We start from the raw sequence: 19,172 nt of genomic DNA, 5'->3' as shown, positions 1-19,172 counted from the left end.
TTCACCGATAAAGAAGTAACTGGCAGAACAGAGTTGTTTTGTCCACTCCTTTAAGTATATAGTCTAGGGCATTGGATAGATTTGGGAAGCATGTTTATGCTTCAGCAGCCTTTGCCCTTCGGTCACTGAATTACTTGGCACATTTTACCAGACTGCAAAGAAATTTGATTGAGGAACTAAAAAATTTCTTTCTGGGTCCAGATCTTCCAAGGATGAAAACAGAATCTTTTTGCAATTAGCTATCCTCCAATGTATCTCAAATGCGTTGATGAGGCTGATCTCCCATGCTACAGAAGATACCTCATGTGAGGTGGGTTCAGGTATAGCCATCGGGAGACATGCCTGGATGTGTTTGTGATTTTGCAGAAACATTTAAGTCTTCGTTCATCAATGTCCCTTTTGATGGATCTTCTGTGTTAGGCCCAAAGGTTAAGGACATGCTCTCCAGGTGTGAACAAGAGGGAAAGTGGGTGTACATTTTTTCTACCTTTCAAAAGCTCTTCAGGAATCATCAAGGTGGTAGAAGGAGATAGTTTAAGACATCCCAGGGTCCTTTCCAGGATTCATGTTGAGGTAGTTCACCTAGGGGCAGAGGGGGACTCGAATAGAACATGCCTTCCTTCCAGCAGAGGTGGTCCGCAGAAGCAGGGCTTTAGAGATTTTCTCAGATATACCCTATCAGCGCTCCTGAAAGGAGGCATGACTGTCTCTGGAAGCAGTCGGTGGTCATTTATCCCTGCAGCAGAGAGCCTGGCTAGCTATCCCAAAAGATTTGTGGGTGTAGAGGATTATATCCAGAAGTTATATCGTACCACTTTCCATAGCCCCTCCCACAGTTTTGAAGAAAATCCCTGATGTTCCACCCAGTCAGAGGGAAGCAGCCTCTCTAGAAATAAAAAATATGCTAGGCAAGAGAGTCATCCAAGAGGTCTCCCCAGACCAGAGAGGTCTGGAACAAACTCAAAATTCTGCTTGATGCCAAAGAAGACAGGGGAATGGAGACCAGTGCTGGATCTAAGCAAGTTAAACCAGCTTGTTCAGTATAAGAAGTTTTGGATAGTCATGTTGCAGTCCATTCTGCCTCTGTTGCACAAAGACAATTGGCTGTGCTTGATGGATCTTCAAGATGTGTGCTGTCACATTAAAATGAACAGGTGCTCGAGGAAATACCTACACTTCCAGCAGGGAGTCAGTCACTACCAGCTCAGAGAACTGCCCTTTGTTCTCACCACAGCCCCCAGGGTGTTCACCAAATGCATGACTGTGGTAGCAGCTCATTTGAGACTGCTGGGATTCCAGGTATTTCCATATCTAGATGACTGGTTGCATACTGCTGCAACCAGGCATCAACTGCTACAGACAAGGGACTACTTGCTCCAGTTCTGTTTTCCTCTAGGAATAACAGTCAATTGCAACAAGTTGTAACTCACCCCAACACACAGTTTAGAGTTCATAGGTGTTAGTTTAGATACAGTCAGTCAGACAGCCTCTCTTCCCTCCAGTCTGAAAAGTACACTACAGTCCCAAGTCAAGAAAGTGATCCAGAATTCATCTCTTCCAACCCAGTTGATATTACAGGCATTGGGTTCCATGGCAGCAGCTATCACCCATGTTATGTTGGCCAGATTCCATATGAGAATCCTTCACTGGACTCTTGACTGAATGGTCCATTCTACATCATCCATTGTCCATGCCAGTCAAGATCACTCAAGCGTACAAAAGATATATTGTATGGTGGATTCATTCAAAACAGCTCCTTGAAGGCTGTCCTTTTGTTCTTCCCCTTTCCAAGGCCATGGTGACCACAGACACCTCAGGTGGGGGGGGGGGGGGCATTACTTTGGAAGGACAGTCCAATGTACATTTTCTCCCGAAGAGGCCAAGATGTATATCAGTGTCCTGAAGATGAGGGATATCCTACTAGCGTTGCTGGCCATTCAAGACATTCTCCCATCTGGGGCAGTTGTGATACAGACAGACAATATTTTCGGTAGTCTGGTACATCAACAGACAAGAGGGAACAAGATCTTACCCTCTTAGTTGAAAAACTATGAGAGTATGGCAATGGGCAGTCTCTTCCAATTGCTTTCTAATAGCAGTGCACATTCTAGGGAAACCAACTTGATAGCAGACAAATTAAGCAGGCCCATTGTAATACTTCATGAATAGTTGCTCAACGTCAATGTATGGAGAAAATTTGTTGTCATTGGTGCCAGCCATACTGCAATCTATTTGCCTCTCAACAACAAATGCAGCAGGTTCTTTGCTCTGATCCCTGATCCTGCAGTTCACGATTGGCCCTCCAGTCTCATTTTATGCGTTTCCACCCTTGCCACTAATTCTCAGGTTTCTACAGAAAGTAGTTAAGTTGGAGTGCATTTATCCTCAATGCACATTTTTGGCCTTGTCAGATTTGTTTTCCATTCCTCTGGCCTCATCTTCAATATCTACCCTGGACTCTGGATCCAACTCCAGACTTCCTATCTCACCTGACGAGCATGACTCATCCAGACCTTAGAGACTTCAAGCTTGACCGCATGGATTCTCCAGTTCCATTGATTGCTAGACAGCCAAGGCTCTCCTCCCTGGTCCATCACATTTTGTTGTGTTTCCATAAGGCTTCTACTAGAAAGACTTACAAGAGTAAATGGAAGAGATTTGCCTTCTGGGCCCTTAGCAAAGATCTGGACCCTTTTCCAGTGCCTGTATCAGCAATCCTTGAGTTTTCAGCTTCAGTCATTAATGAAGGAGCTTGTTTCTTGACAGTTAGATTCATTTGCTATCTCTAATGTCTACATGGGCGAAACTAACTCTGTAGTAACCTCTTCTAAATTATGCAAGCCCTTGGGAGCCTTTTTGCTTTGACCTCCATTAAAAGATCCTACTCCTCCTTGGGATTTGAATATAATACTTCAGGCCTTAATGCAATCTCCATTTGAACCTTCGGTCAAAGCAAACCTAAAATTTTTATCATGGAAAGTCATTTTTCTTGTGGTTATTACTTCAGCTATAAGACAGGGTGACCATGCGCACTAACCCTTCCTTTTTGCCTAAGGTAGCTTCTGAGTCGAATATTAACCAGGTCATCAGTCTTCCAGTTTTCTTTCCCAATTTTTCAAATGTGTATATATGTATATATATATATATATATAAATATATATATATATATATATATGTATATATATATATATATATATATATATGTATATATATATGTATATATATATATTACACTTCTTACATGTGTATAGACAGCATCATTCGCCAAATCGTTGACTAATTATATAACCTTGTCTGTGGTAAATTGGGATTATCTTTACCAGAGTCTCCCAGAGCTCATTCCACAAGATCTGTGGCAGTTTCTTCTGCTTTGTGATCCAGAGTATCTTTAGATGATATTTGTGCAGCTGCAGCTCAGGCTGACCCCCACACTTTAATTGCGTATTACAAGTTTGATTTAATTTCCAGAAATAGAGTGGTAGAGCTAGTAGACTGGCCCAACTTCTGATCTTGAAACCATTGTTGATTCTCACCCTATTAAACATTTGCTATTATAAGCTTTAATACTACATTTCTTGGGCATTAGCAAATTTGGCATTATTTTAGGCAAACTCAGTCTGTGGCACTTCAGGCAGGCAGAGCATTATGGGTGAGGACACAGAACTTCAGAGCGTGAAGGTACTAAGGTACTGACTGTCTGATCCGAATTCCCAGACTGAGACAGATGAAGACAGCACAGATCTAACGTTATGGTAAGTACATAACTTTATTTTAATGAAAGAATTGCTGAAAAGAAGGCATTATTTTGCCTACCCTTATAAAGAGGTATTTCATTCTGTATCATCATGACAAGTTATGTAAGAATGATCTTTACACCATATGCATAAGCAAGAAAACTAGCTTCTCTGTAATGTGATCTTTCTGTCCAGAAGACTCTATGTTTGCAGTTCACCCAGTTGTATATGAATTTGAAACATGCATGAAGGCATTTTAAGTACTTGTTAAGAAGTTTTCTAAACACATGATGTTAAAACGTCATCTAGAAAAATAATTTTACATATAATTCACAAACTTTTGGGAAACGTTATAATGATAGACGTTATTCTGTAGTAAAATATCTCACCTTTTTTTTTATTTATGGCAGTAATATTTTCAGAAATGTGTTCCATGTTTTATAAACACTGTGTTTTTATGTTTAACTTTGATTGTTGACATAACTGTAATCTAGCCTGTGTATCTTTTGATGTTGAGAACCAGCCATTTGCATAGCCATGTACCATGTATATGTAGTTAATTTTGTTTTTCTGTTAAACATAGACTGTTATCATCACTTGTGTTTTGCTTGTTTGTTTTCAAAGCATGTGAGAATTAAATCAACCATCTGCTTCATTTCTAGGAGTCCACTGTACACATGGTTTCAATCGAACTGGCTTTCTTATCTGTGCTTATCTTGTGGAGAGAATGGATTGGAGGTATGGCAGTTTGTATTTCAAAATGCGGTTTCTTTGTGTAAAGTTGATGTCATTTTCATATCCAGCTGTTTTGTCTTAACACTTTTGCTAAGAACACACTGTGAATTGAGCTGATAGTTACTACTGCAGTACATAGGTGAAGACATTTTTAAAAGTGTTAGAAAATAATACAAAATAAAATGGGCATCATTGTTGCTTAAGTGATGCTGATGGCTGTTGTAAAGTCTATTATCCCTTTAAAGATCAAGTGCAAAGTTTTTTGTTATAATTATGCCCACATCTTTATTTACTAAAGTGGACTTATATTTATTAAGTTTAAGAAATTGGTGTTTCTGTTTACTTAGTGTTGAACAACTGTCCAATTACTTCATAATTCCATGTCATCCAGTCCACCTTCTGATGATGCATTTGAAGGGAGAAACAGTTTTGTAGTGGATTGGCATATTTTCTGTAGTCTGCAGCAGATTTTATTACAAAGCAACCAGAATGCAGTACAATCACTTAGTCAGACATAAATTAATAAATAAATACAGCTTATAGATGTGTGAATTACCTCAGTGATACAGTGCATTTGCATGTTACACCACAAGGAATTAGTGCTGAAAAGACAACATTGGAATAATTGCACTTCTGTGAAAATGAAGATACAGTAAAGTTATCATTCCATAGTAGACAACGTTTTACTACAATGGGATAGAGTGTGCATTATACTGAATTTTCTAATTGTTTTTAAATTTGTTAATGCCACAGAGACATTTCATTTTGCCTTCTGTCCGTACCTATCAGCTCTCTCTGATTTTGCCTCATAGGTTTGTTCTGTCCCTCGTAAATGTTTTGCATTTCTGGTAAATCACTGTTGACTGCAGTCTGTCAATAATGCCAGACAGAATGTCATGCTTCCTATTGTTCAGAAAATGCATGTTGATGCCAAACCTGTTATTCTGTGAACATTTTAAGTGAATTAGAGCCATATTAAAAAAACAAAACAAAAAAAACTGTCTCTGGTTTGATCCTTTGTCTTACTATTATTTTTGGATTTATTCAGAATTCTTAATCAAAGAACTAGAGAAGTATGCAACTGTCTGTTCAACAGTGGTTGTGTTTTTACTAACTTCGATGTGCTTTACCAACTTTGAATCATCTATGGTTTCATTTCCTTTTTTTTTCCTTTCTTTTCTTTTCTTTAACTGGTATTCTAGACAAATCCAGAATGTGTGTCATTCACACATCTGTAGTTTTCTTTCTGAAATTGTTCAGTCAATCCAATAGTGGACAATGAATTATTAGATGTTCTTCGTGTTTCACTGTTGCAGTCATCACATTTGGGTTATCTGCTTGCAGTAGTCCTCAGTCGGCCTGATTAACGAAGTCTTGGGTCCTGCGTCGGTTGCTGTCTCACCTTCCGTGAAGTCAGGTAGTCAGGGGTATAAAGCATGCAACTGATGCCATTACATCAGTCTTTCTTGCCGTGTGGTGCCCGAAGCAGAAGCAGTTCGCAAGTGCCGGTCGGCTGACTCCTGAAATTTTCATTTTCGAGTTTCAGAACCGAAGTCTTCAACTAAAAGCTAAGTACCCAGTTGGGGAAACGTTTTCTTGCTCTAAACCGATGTCAGTAAAAGTCGATAATTGTATTTCTTGTGGAAAGCAAATACCTCATAAAGATTTTCATTCATACTGTATTCCTTGCCTAGGCCCTGACCATGACGTACCTTGCTGTCGGTATTGTGCCTTATTAAAACCGCAAACTATTCATCGTCTGTACATTTTCGCTTCTAAATATTTTGGTACTCTGTTCAATTATCCAGATATGTCTTTGGTAAGCCACCCGACTACCGACATTCCGAAAAAATGCAAAGATAAAGACAGAGACAAGCCACCTAGGTCCAAAACTGCCGACGGCACTTCTCCTAAGCAAGTCGCCAGTTCGCCGGTACTCATTGAGGCCGTTTCGCAGCCCCTGATACCCGCTACTTCAGATTCGCAGGCCTCTACTGCGACTCATTCTGAGTCCGGTATGCGTGAGGTGCTTCAACTTTGGAACCTGTGAATGTCTCTACCTTGGATGGGTCTGGAGCTGCTGTGCAGGTACCGGCTTCTGAGGGTGTGTTCAGGCCTACTGACTTGCATATTAAACCGACGCCATCTTCTTCTTCTAGGCCTAAAACTCAAACCATGCCTAGGAAACTGACGCCCAGACCGCATAGTCAGGCATCTATGCCTAAAAAACAAATGATAAGAATGGCTGAAGACCTTATTACTTTAATCAGGGGAAGCCAACCCTTCCCCCTCTAAGAGACCTAGGATTGAATTTGCTTATGATACTTCTGACCAGGATTCTGAAATTTCTGTCTCCTCTGATGACCAGGATTTACTCTTATCTACCTATGAGGATTCTGATGCAGAGGACTCTATTCCCTCTGCTTCTCCCCCAGAGGATTTTTCTTTTGGTGAAACCTTGCATACTCTTAGGGAGCATTTTCACTGGAAAAGCCAGGATTACTCTGATTCTAAAAAGAGGCTTAGAGATTTCTTACTCCTGCCCCAACACAGGCCTTTAGCTATCCCTCCTGTGCTGGACATTGTTGACAGTGCCTTTTCGGAATCCAGCTTGGCCCCTGACTCTTTATCTCCTGCTCACAAAAAACCTGATGGATATTACAGGGTTCCTGATTCTCACAAGTTCCTTTTTAAAATCCTACTGCGGATCCTGAGACCATTTCACAGGGACCCAAGGGCATTAAGGCTACTACTGCCAAAAATCCTACTCCCTCTGTTAGAGATTCCAGGGCACTGGATAGATGGGGTAAGAAGGTATACACCTCTGCAACCTTGGCCATCAGGGCCTTAAATTGCCAGTTTCAGATGTTAAAGTATCAGCAGCATATTATTGGATTGCTTAAACAAAAAATTATGTTGATTCCTGATTGTGCTGCAAATAAAGATTTACAGGATTTAATGCACTCAGCTGAACAAGTTGGTAAACATACTTTGCAATGTGGTTTTGATTCACTAGAGGCATCTTGCAGGGCTGCTGTCTCCAGGTCTGTACTTGGATGGCATGCTTGGCTTAAGGAGCAGTCTTTGCCAGATCATGTTAAAACTAAATTGCTGGATACTCCCTTAAATCACGACCACCTCTTTGGCGACAAAGCAGAAGTAGTTCTTAAAAAGATGGAGGAAAAAGCTAAATCTATGCAAACTGTTAAAGATTTTTTACAAGTGCAGCCTCTTAGATTTAGTAGGCATTGTCCCTCAAAATATTGGTCCTTTCCTGCCTCTTCCAGGCCTTCCCAGTTCAAACCCAGAACCAGCAGAACACCCAGGCTTCAGTCCCAGCGTACGCACAGGGCTAAGCAGTGGGGAGCTCCCACTTCCAAATCAGGGAGTAGTAAGACTCCCCCCTATGGTAAGCTGTCTCAATGACTTAACTTTAAAACTTTTAAGCACTTCTCAACTGACTGCTCCTTTAGGGGGAAAGATTGCTGTGCAAGCAAAAAACTGGGAACTCATTACCCAGGAAAAATGGGTTTTAAACATAGTTTCCCAAGGATACTGATTTCGCTTCCACACGTTGCCAACCCCAAACGGTTGGCCAGATGTACCCCCAAATCAGTGGGCAGAGGCTTAAACGCAAGTAAGATTAAAGGCTATTCAGACTGTACCAGAAGAGGAAAATGGACAAGGTTTCTACTCGAGACTTTTCCTGGTACCCAGAAAAGACAACTCATGGCGTCCTATCCTGGACCTGTCTATCCTAAACACCTTTTTGGTGATTCCAAAATTCAAGATGCTAACCTCTTTTTACCAGTTGCTTCCCATGATAGGCAAAAATGCCTGGTTGGCAACACTGGATTTAAAGGAAGCCTACCTGCACATACCAATCAGGGAATCTTGCAGAAAATACCTACGCTTTAAAGCAGGCTGCATGCACTGTCAGTTCTCTGCACTGCCCTTTGGCTTATCTACTGTGCCCAGGGTATTCACAAAGTGCCTAGCTCCAGACATTGCATTTTGCAGACATAATATACTCATACCTGGACGATTGTCTACTTCAGGCAAAAAGCCAGGCCATACTTCTGAATCATCTGGCATTTGTACAAAAGGTGTTAACTTGTCTGGGGTACACCATAAACAAAAATAAATCATATCTGGTACCCTGTCAACAAATTACATTCCTGGGAGCAAGCTTGAACACAACTTCCCAGATGGCTTTCCTCATGCCAGAGAAACAAATTCATTTGACAACTTACTTCAAACTAGTGGCCACAAAAACCCTGCTATCTGCAAGGCAAATACTGCAAGCCGTGGGGTTCGTGGCATCGTGCATTCTATTAATTCCATATGCAAGACTGCATATGAGGAAACTACAATGGTATCTAAAAAGCCTGTGGTGTCAACATTCTCAGGATCTAGAAGCAATGATTCCTATCATACCTTGCCTACGGTTAGAATTCCTTTGGTGGGCAGAGAGGCCTGCCACCAAAACAAGGGACTACCATTCACTCTATCCCCTGCCACCCAAACCCTAACAACAGATGCATCAGACTATGCATGGGGGGCACACCTGGCAGGGAACTGCATTCAGGGCAAATGGAACCCAAGTCAAATGCACCTGCATATCAATCAAAAAGAAATGTAAGCTGTACAGAATGCTCTGACAGCCTTCAAGGACCACATTCTTCCAGGACAATTAATAGTAAAGACGGACAACACCACTGTTATGTGGTACATAAACAAGCAGGGGGTCCCCATTCTTACCCCCTCTGCAGACTAGCCATGACTCTGTGGAACACAGCCTTGAGCTACCAAATGCATCTATAGGCTCAGTTCCTGCCAGAAAACTAAATACACTGGCAGATGAACTAAGCAGAAATCTCATGGACCCACACGAGTGGAAACTGGAGCCAAATATTTTCAACATGTTGATCAACAAATGGGGTATCCCAGATATAGACCTGTTTGCCTCCCCCCAGAACTACCAGTTGGACAAATTCTGCACAAGGACTCTCCATAAATAAGCTTGAAAAGTGGATGCTCTGTCCTTCAGCTGGAAAAATGTATCAGTTTATGCCTTTCCTCCTCTGCCTCTCCTCTCCAAAGTACTACTAAAGATCAAACAGGACAAACCAAGGATGATACTGATTGCACCAGACTGGCAACGCCAACACTGGTACTCCCTCTTGCGCAGTGTGTCGCAGCTGGCCCCATGGCACCTACCTCAGACCCCTACCTTGCTATCTCAGCAGGAGAGCCAGATTCTGCACCCCCCCCCCCCAACTTCAAACCCTGAACCCAGCAGCCTGGCTAATCACCTAATCTCTCCGTTACCATCCCTAAGTAAACCAGTGTTGGATGTCATTTTGGAGGCAAGGAGGCCTAGTACTAGAAAATCTTATTCTGAAAAATGGAAAAGATTCCGTGCCTGGAACCAAACTCTAGGGATGGCCACAGCAGCGCCCAATTTACCTCAGATTCTTCAATACTTAACTTAGTTGCTTCACAAGGGCCTTTCCTTTTTCTCTATCAAAATTCATGCCTCAGCCATTTCAGCTCATTACAACACAGAACCACCCCTCTTTTCTCACCCACTGCTCAAGCAGTTCCTCAGAGGGGCCAAAAACTTAAGACCACCCAGGAGAGCCCCAACTCCAGCCTGGGACCTTAATTTTGTATTGGAAAAACTCACTTTTCCTCCTTTTGAACCAGCTGCAACTGCAGAGTTAAAATTCCTTTCTTGGAAAACAGCTTTCCTTTTAGCAGTCACTTCAGCAAGAAGGGTATCTGAATTACAGGCCCTTATGGCAGTGGAGCCTTTCATGCGGACAAGGGCGTCCCTCAGAACCAATCCCTCTTTCATGCCCAAGGTGGTATCCAGTGTGGCTCTTAATCAGTCCATTCATTTGCCAACCTTCTTTTCTAATCCACAGAACAAAGGGGAACGGATACTGCACTCCTTAGATGTGCACACACAACTTAGATTTTACTTGGACAGGACTATACCTCAAAGGAAATCTGAACAACTGCTAGTGGCATTTGATGCAGGGGCAGAGGGGAAGGCTATTTCAAAGCAAACCATTTCTAAATGGATAGGCCATTGCATTCATTTCTACTATAAGCACCATGGAAAACCTATCCCACAGGGGATTAGACCCCATTCAACCAGGGCTGCATCTACCTCTACAGCCTTTCTCAGAGCTGTCCCTACCAGAGACATCCTAGAAGCTGCTACCTGGAGTTCTGTACATACTTTCACAAGCATTACCATTTGCCAGTTTTCTCTAAATCCAGAGCTGGCTTTGTCACTGCAGTCCTGCAGGGCCTTATAGCTGGTCCAAATGCTATCTAAATTCCTCCTCCCATCCTTAGCTTTGGGAATCTACCCAAATGTGATGACTCCAACAGTGAAACATGAAGAACATAGTACAGTTGTGTACGCTAACCATAAATGTAGATGTTCGAGTGTATTCACTGTTGCAGTCCTGGTTACCCTCCCACCAGACCCCTGACTTCTTTTGGCTATACCTCTATTCTCCTCTACTATACTTAAAAGCTTTTTGGTGTATTTGCTTTTTTGTTGGAGGTATAACCTTGTATATTTATATTTAATTGCTTCCCACGAAGGAGGGAGACCTGACATCTGGGGCAAGAAAAACTGATGTAATGGCGTCGGCTACATGTTTTATACCCCTGACTACCTGACGTCACGGAAGATGAGACAGCAACCGACGCAGGACCCAAGACTTTGATAATCAGGCTGACTGAGGGCTACTGCAAGCAGATAACCCAGATGTGATGACTGCAACAGTGAATAAACTTGAACATATACATTTATGGTAAGTGTACACAACTGTACTTTTTATATCTGTTTTATTACACTGTTTGCCAAGCAGTATACACCTTACTAAGAGTCTTAACCTGTTCCATCTTGCCTTTTACTTCAGTTTAGCTGTGTTTTGTATTGATTTCTTGTCAGACTAACTGATTGTGCTGCATTCTGGTTACTTTGTGATAAAATCTGTTGCAGACTACAGACCACATAGCAAGCAAGTATAGAACTAATGGATCATCGGACAGTGGGATTGGATGACATGGAATTAGGAAGTAATTGGAAAGTTGCTCAGTATAAAGTAAACAAACAGTGAAAAATGAGTACTCCATTTAAAAGTGTTATAGTCTCAAGTCTCGGTTAAAATACAGCACTCCTAGCTTTAAAATAACTTTCCTGAAGATTTTTTTCCCCAAAGGGAACCTATCTGCCCAGCTAAGGAAAGCACAATATAACATCAATCCTCAGAAGCCTCAGATGAGCAGTACTCTTCGGTGGTAGTAAAGATCTGAATGGCTTTGTGCCTAAACTTGTCTTTTAGTTAGGTTGTGTTGAGCTGCCTGACAGCTTGGACGTTTGGAAGATGCCCTAAAGCTTTGGAAGCTGGCTGGCTGTTTTATCCTTTGCAGGATTTTACCTCTATAGCGAAGGTTACTGCAGCAGTGAAATAATATGATGAACATTAGCAGTTTATTAAGCTTAATAAATTTAGGTCCACTGAAGTACCTCAAGAAAAAACTACACATTTTAGAATAAACAAGCCCGCTTTACAAGGTGGTTGCATAATTATAAAAAAAAGAAATGGTAAAAAAATGTCGCACTTTTGCTTTAACACTGTACTGGAAAAGGTATTCATAGGTTCATAGGTTGGTACTAGGCTATCGGCCCTAAGGCCTATGCAAGCCTAGCCATAACAATTCCCTGGAAATTTTTTCCCACAATATTTACTTCTCTGGGCCCCTGTCTAGCAGGGTGACTGACATGATCTCCGGGGTGAATTTCCTATCTCCCATCCAATCATCAAGGTTCCTTTTGAAGAGGGCCAATGAGGTGCTCTGCTTGACATGTATGGGCAGTCTATTCCAGAGTATGGGGAGTCTCTGGGTCAAGAACCTATCCCTCCAGCATGTTTTGTTCATTGTAATGATAAGGTTTAGATCCCTGGAGCATGTGGCTCTGAGGGATTGGGATTTCTTTAAGTGGAGCATGTCCAACAGCTCAGGGTTTGACATGGCCTTGTATGTTAAGCAGAGATTGCCTCTGAGTAGACTGTATGCCACAGAGTATAGCTGGAGTTTTTTTTAGACGGTCAGCATATGGCATCTGCTTTAGGCCTGTGATTCTTTTAGTGAGGTAATTTCTGTGGCCTTTCCAGCTGTTGCAGATGTCTTGTGAGGTACATACCAAATGGGGCATTATACTGTATAATGGGTCTAATGAGGGATGAGTACAGTGGGACAATGACCTCCTTTTTTCTGGATGAAAAGCCCTTAGTGATGAGGTGTGCCACGTAAAAGGATTTCCTGACTGTTGTGGCGATGTGGTTATCGAAAGTGAGACCACTGTCCACTTGTGTCCCTAAGTTTCTCATCACACTTTCAATGTTTAGTGTCCTGCCACCTATGTGGTAGTTCATGGGCACATGTTTTTTTCCAAAGGGAATGACTATACATTTCTTGGCATTAAGCTTGAGCCCATGGCTCTGGCACCAGGCATCTGTTTCTGTAAGGCCCTTTTGTAGAATATCCACATCATTTGGGGATTCAATAATGGCTCCCTTTTTGCAGTCCTCTGCAAACTTTGTTAGCCAGAGTCCCTTAGTGTTGGCCTGTACTTCAGAGAAGTAGATGCCAAACAAAAGTGGTCCCAGGACTGAACCCTGAGGTACTCCACTTGTCACTTGTCTGGAGCTGGATTTGGAGTCTGCTACTTTTACAGTCTGGGTTCTGTCAGTAAGCCAGTTGGCAACCCATCGAGTGACGTAGGGATTTATGCCCAGCTTAGTAAGTTTATCTGTGATTCCATAGTGGGGGATGGTGTCGAAGGCCTTGGCGAGGTCCAGATAGGCTGTGTGGACCTCCTTACCCTCGTCCACAGCTCTGGAGTCTGACTCGAAGAAGTCAATCAGATTCAGGCGACAAGATCGTCCCTTCACAAACCCAAACTGGGTGGGGTCCAGTGTCTGGAGGTTGCCAATGTCTTTGTTTATAAGTTCCATAATAATGCGTTCCATGCCCTTCCAGATCAGGCTTGTCAGACTGATGGGACGGTAGTTCCCGGGATCCAAGGTGGATCCTCCCTTGTGGAGTTGGATAGCTGTAGCTGTGCGCCACTCAGTGGGCACGAAGCCTGAGGTGAGGCTATGATTAAACATGACACTTAGGTGGGGTGCCAGTTCATTTTGTAGTTCATGTAGTAAACAGCCTGGGATGTCATCTGGTCCCATGGATGCTGTATTCTTAGCTTTGGAGAGTGCTGTTTCTACCTGTGTGGCTGTGATTATCGGAATTTGGCAATCTTTTGGTTTTGAGATGGGAGTGAAGTTGACACTAACTCGATCTGCCAGGATATTGGCAATATCCTTGGGATCAGTATATTTAATGCCATTCTGTTGTAGTTCATAGCAGATCTGAGCATTGCCATTTAGATTCTTGACATAACTATAGAATGCCTTGTAGGTGTCTTTGGAATCTTTGGCAATTTTATTTTCGTAACTAGCTTTTCAGGATTTTATGAGGGATCTCAGCTTCTTACTGAGGCTGGTGAGGGAGTTTTTTGCATCCTGGGATTTTCCTCTTTTCTGCAACAGTTTCTTCCTTCTGTTGTATAGTTTGTTTATAGTAGGGGACCACCAGATTGGCTTCCTTTTTTTGGAGAAGAGCATCATGGTTCTATTTGGGATGGCACGATTCATGCACGAGTGGATGTGCTCGTACAGTGCCTTAGTGTAGGATTCTGCAGTCGAACTTCCAGATCCCGTCTGCGTGGGTGTTGTGAAGTTTGTCACTTCTGACTTCAGTAGCATGGTGTTGGCTTTGGAGAAGTTTTTTAAGGAGGTTTCCTTACTGGAGGGTGGGGGTGGGATGTGGATGTCAAGGGTGATTTGCTTATGGTCAGACCTGACCAACGAGGGGGTGACCACTGGTGTGGAGCATCTATCTCCCATGTTGGTAATGACCAGGTCTAGGATATTGGAGCCCCTGGTGGGACAATGGATTAGTCGATTCAAGCGCGTTGGAATTTATGAATTCCAAGAACCGTTGGGAAAAGGAGTTGGTACCCGAGTAGTTTTCCCAATTAATGGCAGGGTAGTTGAAATCACCTAGTATTAGGGTGTTTGGTTGTATCTTAATATTTTCCAGTATGTTTAGGAAGGTGTAGTGAGAATCTTGGGGTATGGTGGGGGATCTGTAGCAAGCTACAATTTAGATTGCAGTCTTACCTAGTGTTAGTTGCACCTGGAGAATTTCAGATGCGTTGTGTTGGGCAACTAGCCTGGAGGTGTGAATATCCTTGGTGAATATGGACACTCCTCCAACTTTAGTGTTTCGGTCTTGGTTTTGTGGCAGAAAAGTGTAGTATTGTAGCCTGGTATTGCAGGGGTGCTCTCTGGAGCCTTGAACCAGGTCTCAGTCACTGCACAGATATCGATGTTCTCCATTTTTAGGAGTGCCTCGAGAGAGTGCATTTTGAGGATGTCCTTCAAGGATGTATCTGCAATCATCACATATGGGTTGTCCTGCCTCAGGCAGCCCTTCAGTCGTCCGGATTCCAAAGTCTGGGTCCGGCGTCGGCTGATGTCGCCCTCTCCCCGACATCAGAGCGCCTGGGGTATAAAAGCGTCAGCCGACGCCATCTTCCTCAGTCTTTCTTGCCGCGTGGTGCCCGAAGCAGAAGCAGTTCGCAAGTGCCGGTCGGCCAGCTCCTGTAATTCAGCTACTGAAGACTTCAAAGCTAAGTACCCCATTGGGGACTCTTTCTTGCCTCAGCCGATGTCAGATAAAGTTAATAATTGCTTAACTTGTGGGAAACAAATACCTCATAAGGATTTCCACTCTTACTGCCTCCCCTGCCTAGGCCCAGACCACGACGTCTTGGCCTGTTCAGCCTGTGCTTCCTTCAACCGACGCACTCTTAGACATCGGGCGGAGTTTGCAGAGGAATTTTTTGGGGCTAGTTTTTCATACAATATGCCGTCGGAGACTCCGACTTCACATTTAACAAAGAACCGGAAGGACAAGGACCGAAACTCGCGGCCCGCGGTTTCGGCAGAAACCACGGCCAGGCCTACCGCGAGTGTGTCTGTCTCGGCTGAAACCAAGTCCTTGGTACTTCCGACCCCCGAAACCACTCAACCGACAACCTCGGCCCTGGAGGCCCCTGCTGAGTTGGTTATTGAATTTCCCTCAGAAACTGGTGTCTTGGAAACTTCCGACACCATTCCTCTAGACAAAACTACACCAGCACGTGGTGCAGCTAGGCCTCCTGCATCCATGTCCATAAAGGCTTTCACCAGGGCTAAAAGCTGCTAAACATACAAAAGCTGTGCCTCCCAGGGTTATTCCACAGGGACCCTCTACCAGTTCAGATTCTAACTTTAGCAGAGGACCTTATCTCCTTAATTAGGGGCTCTCAACCCCCTCTAGACAAAAGGCCCAGGGTTGAGCCCTCTGATCCCCACTCCTCAGAGGAGGCCTCTGATGGCTCTGCTCTCTCGGACTACCAGGAGGAGGCTTTTTCGGCCTACGAGGATTCTGATGCAGAGGAATCAATCCCCTCGGCCTCCCCTCCTGAAGAACTATCCTTCGGGGAGACCCTTCACACTATGAGAGAGCATTTCAAATGGCAGGGCCAGGAATTCTCTGACTCCAGGAAAAGATTAAGAACTTTTCTGCATTTACCTCAGCATAGACCTTTGGCTATTCCTCCTGTTTTGACTGTCATTGATGATGTGTACTCTGAGTCTAGCATAACCCCTGACACTCTTCCTCCGGCCCCTGCCGGTACTACAGGGTCCCAGACTCGCATCTTTTTCTTTACAAGGCCCACTCTGCTGATCCAGAAACTATTTCCCAGGGAGCTAAAGGGGTTGCAGCTACCACTACTAAAAATCCACTCCCCTCTGAAAGGGAGTCCAGGGCTTTAGAGAGATGGGGTAAAAAAGTGTATACTTCTGCTACTCTTTCTATGAGGGCATTAAATTGTCAATTTCATATGATACAGTACCAAGAGTATTTGTTAGATGAATTGCATAAGAAACTGTCTTCTCCTGAACCCCTAGATCGCAAATCACTTCAGGATCTGGTACATAACTCCCAGCAAGTTAGCAACCATTTCTTACAGTGTGGTTATGATGCATTGGAAGCTTCATGTAGGTCAGCTATGACAGGTGCAATCATACGTAGGCATGCTTGGCTGAAGGAACAATCTCTGCCAGACCATGTTAAAGCTAAGCTTCTGGATGCTCCACTGGAAAAGCAAAAGTTATTTGGCTCCACTGCTCAGGAGGTCTTAAAGAAATTTGAGGAAAAGGCAAAATCTGTACAAACAGTCAAAGATTTTCTACAAGTCCAACCACCAAGATTCAACAGAAATTGGCCTACCAAGAATTGGTCCTTTCCGGACACAGAAAGATTCCAGAGAGGCAAGAACAGGCGTGCCAGAGGTAGAGGGCAAGCTAGAGGCTCCTACAGAGGGCGTCAATGGCAGCCTCCCAACCAGAGAGGTAGTGCAGGACCTTCAACTGCTGCACAAGGACAGACTCAATGACTTTGCTTTGACTCCGCCAACCAGGGCTCAATTAGAAGCACCTTTGGGCGGAAAGCTTTCCTTATTCTCAGAAAATTGGCACAGTATTACAAGAGACAAATGGACACTGCAAATAATAGACAAAGGATACAGGTTCCATTTTCACACATTGCCAAAAAGAAAAGGCATGCCAGACCTGCCACCAAATCAAAGGGCAGAGGCTTTGAAACAAGTCTCCAACTTAATGCAAATGAAAGCTATAGAAAAGGTTCCTCCAGACTATTCCTTGTTCCAAGAAAAGAAAATCAATGGAGGCCTATTCTCGACTTGTCCGCACTGAATACTTATCTCATTGTGCCAAAATTCAAAATGCTGACTCTACAGCAACTCCTTCCCATGCTGGGCAAGGGGTCTTGGCTGGTGACTCTAGACCTCAAGGAGGCATACCTGCATGTCCCTATCAGACAAAGTTGCAGAAGACACCTCAGATTTCTTGCAGGTTCAGAGCATTATCAATTCTCAGCACTGCCCTTTGGCTTATCTACTGCGCCCAGAGTATTCACGAAATGCCTGGCATCAGTAATTGCACACTGCAGACTTCAGGTGATTCAAATATACCCATATCTGGACGACTGCCTTATACAAGCGGACAGCCAATATACTTTGGTAAAGGACTTGAATTATGCCATCCACCTACTGCAGGCCTTGGGATATACAGTCAACATTCACAAATCAAGACTTGTTCCATCCCAAAGAATAACTTTTCTGGGTGCGGATCTAGACACAACCACCCAAATGGCTTTTCTCACAGAAGAAAAACAAAGACAACTACCGGATTACTTCAAGAATCTGACAAGACAAACTCAGCTGACTGCAAGGAAATTCCTGCAGGCCCTGGGTTACATGGCATCTTGCATTCTTCTGATTCCACAAGCAAGGCTGCATATGAGGAAACTACAATGGTACCTAAGGAGTTTATGGACTCAGCACAGTCACAGCTTAGAAACTTTGATCCCACTCATTCCATGCCTCCAAAAGGAATTTCTGTGGTGGGCTCAAGCAAGCCAGTCGAACAGGGGTCTGCCCTTCAGCAAACCAATAGCCAGCCAAACCATTACAACGGACGCTTCAGACCACGGTTGGGGAGCACACATGGAGGGCAGATGTATTCAAGGACTATGGTCACAAAAGGAGCTACGCATGCACATAAACCAAAAGGAAATGCTGGCAGTGATACATGCAATCGAGGCTTTCAAACCCATTCTGCATCAAGGCCACCTGCTAATAAGGACAGACAACACCACAGTTATGTGGTACATAAACAAGCAAGGAGGCACCCATTCCTACCCTCTTTGCAGACTGGCAGTGAATCTATGGGAACTTTCCTTGAAACTCAATATGGAGCTGCAATCCCAGTTTGTGCCAGGAAAAGACAATATACTGGCGGACAGCTTAAGCAGAAATATCATGGATGCACACGAATGGATGCTGCACCCAGACATCTTCCTACAGATAACACAATCATGGGGAAGGCCAGACATAGATCTTTTGCCTCCCCACAATCATCAGCTGAAGAAATTCTGCTCAAGGACATACCACCCACAAGCATGGAAAGTGGACGCCCTATCTTTCAGCTGGAGAACTCTAACAGTGTATGCATTTCCACCTCTTCCATTAATGACCAAGGTCTTACTGAAGATCAGGACAGAGCAGCCAAAAGTGATTCTGATAGCTCCGGACTGGCCAAGACAGCACTGGTACCCACTGTTAAAGAGCATGTCACGCACAAAGCCATGGCCTCTTCCTCAATGGCCACTTCTCCTGACACAGCACAATTACAAAACTCTGCATTCCAACCTGAAAACCTTGCAACTAACAGCCTGGAAAATACATTAACTCCTCCTCAGGATAAGCTATCCAAGAGAGTGAAGGATATCATCATGGAAGCTCGCAGGCCTTCCACAAGAAAGGTATATTCAGCAAAATGGAAAAGATTTCACACTTGGAGCACCACAAAGGGCCTAGATGCGACAGTGATGAACATGGCACATATCCTGGAATACTTGGCAGAAATGCTCCATAATGGCCTGTCTTACTCTTCCATTAAAATTCATGCTTCAGCAATT

The 19,172-nt window shown here is 43.5% G+C and overlaps 1 protein-coding gene across 1 annotated transcript in view; it reads left to right on the top strand.

Annotated features, from left to right (window-relative positions):
* RNGTT (RNA guanylyltransferase and 5'-phosphatase) overlaps positions 1 to 19,172 on the top strand; it is a 2,413,358-nt gene that overhangs the window by 445,297 nt on the left and 1,948,889 nt on the right. Inside the window, exon 5 of the mRNA XM_044066976.1 lies at positions 4,397 to 4,472. Within this exon, the coding sequence (XP_043922911.1) occupies positions 4,397 to 4,472 (76 nt within the window). The remainder of the gene's footprint in view (positions 1 to 4,396; positions 4,473 to 19,172) is intronic.

The sequence above is a fragment of the Protopterus annectens genome, chromosome 1.part0, assembly GCF_019279795.1.
Source record: "Protopterus annectens isolate FY-2018-M chromosome 1.part0, PAN1.0, whole genome shotgun sequence".
Classification (NCBI taxonomy): Eukaryota; Metazoa; Chordata; order Ceratodontiformes; family Protopteridae; genus Protopterus; species Protopterus annectens.
The sequence above is the reverse complement of the archived record's forward strand: the minus strand, read 5'-3'. Positions and strand labels throughout refer to the sequence as shown.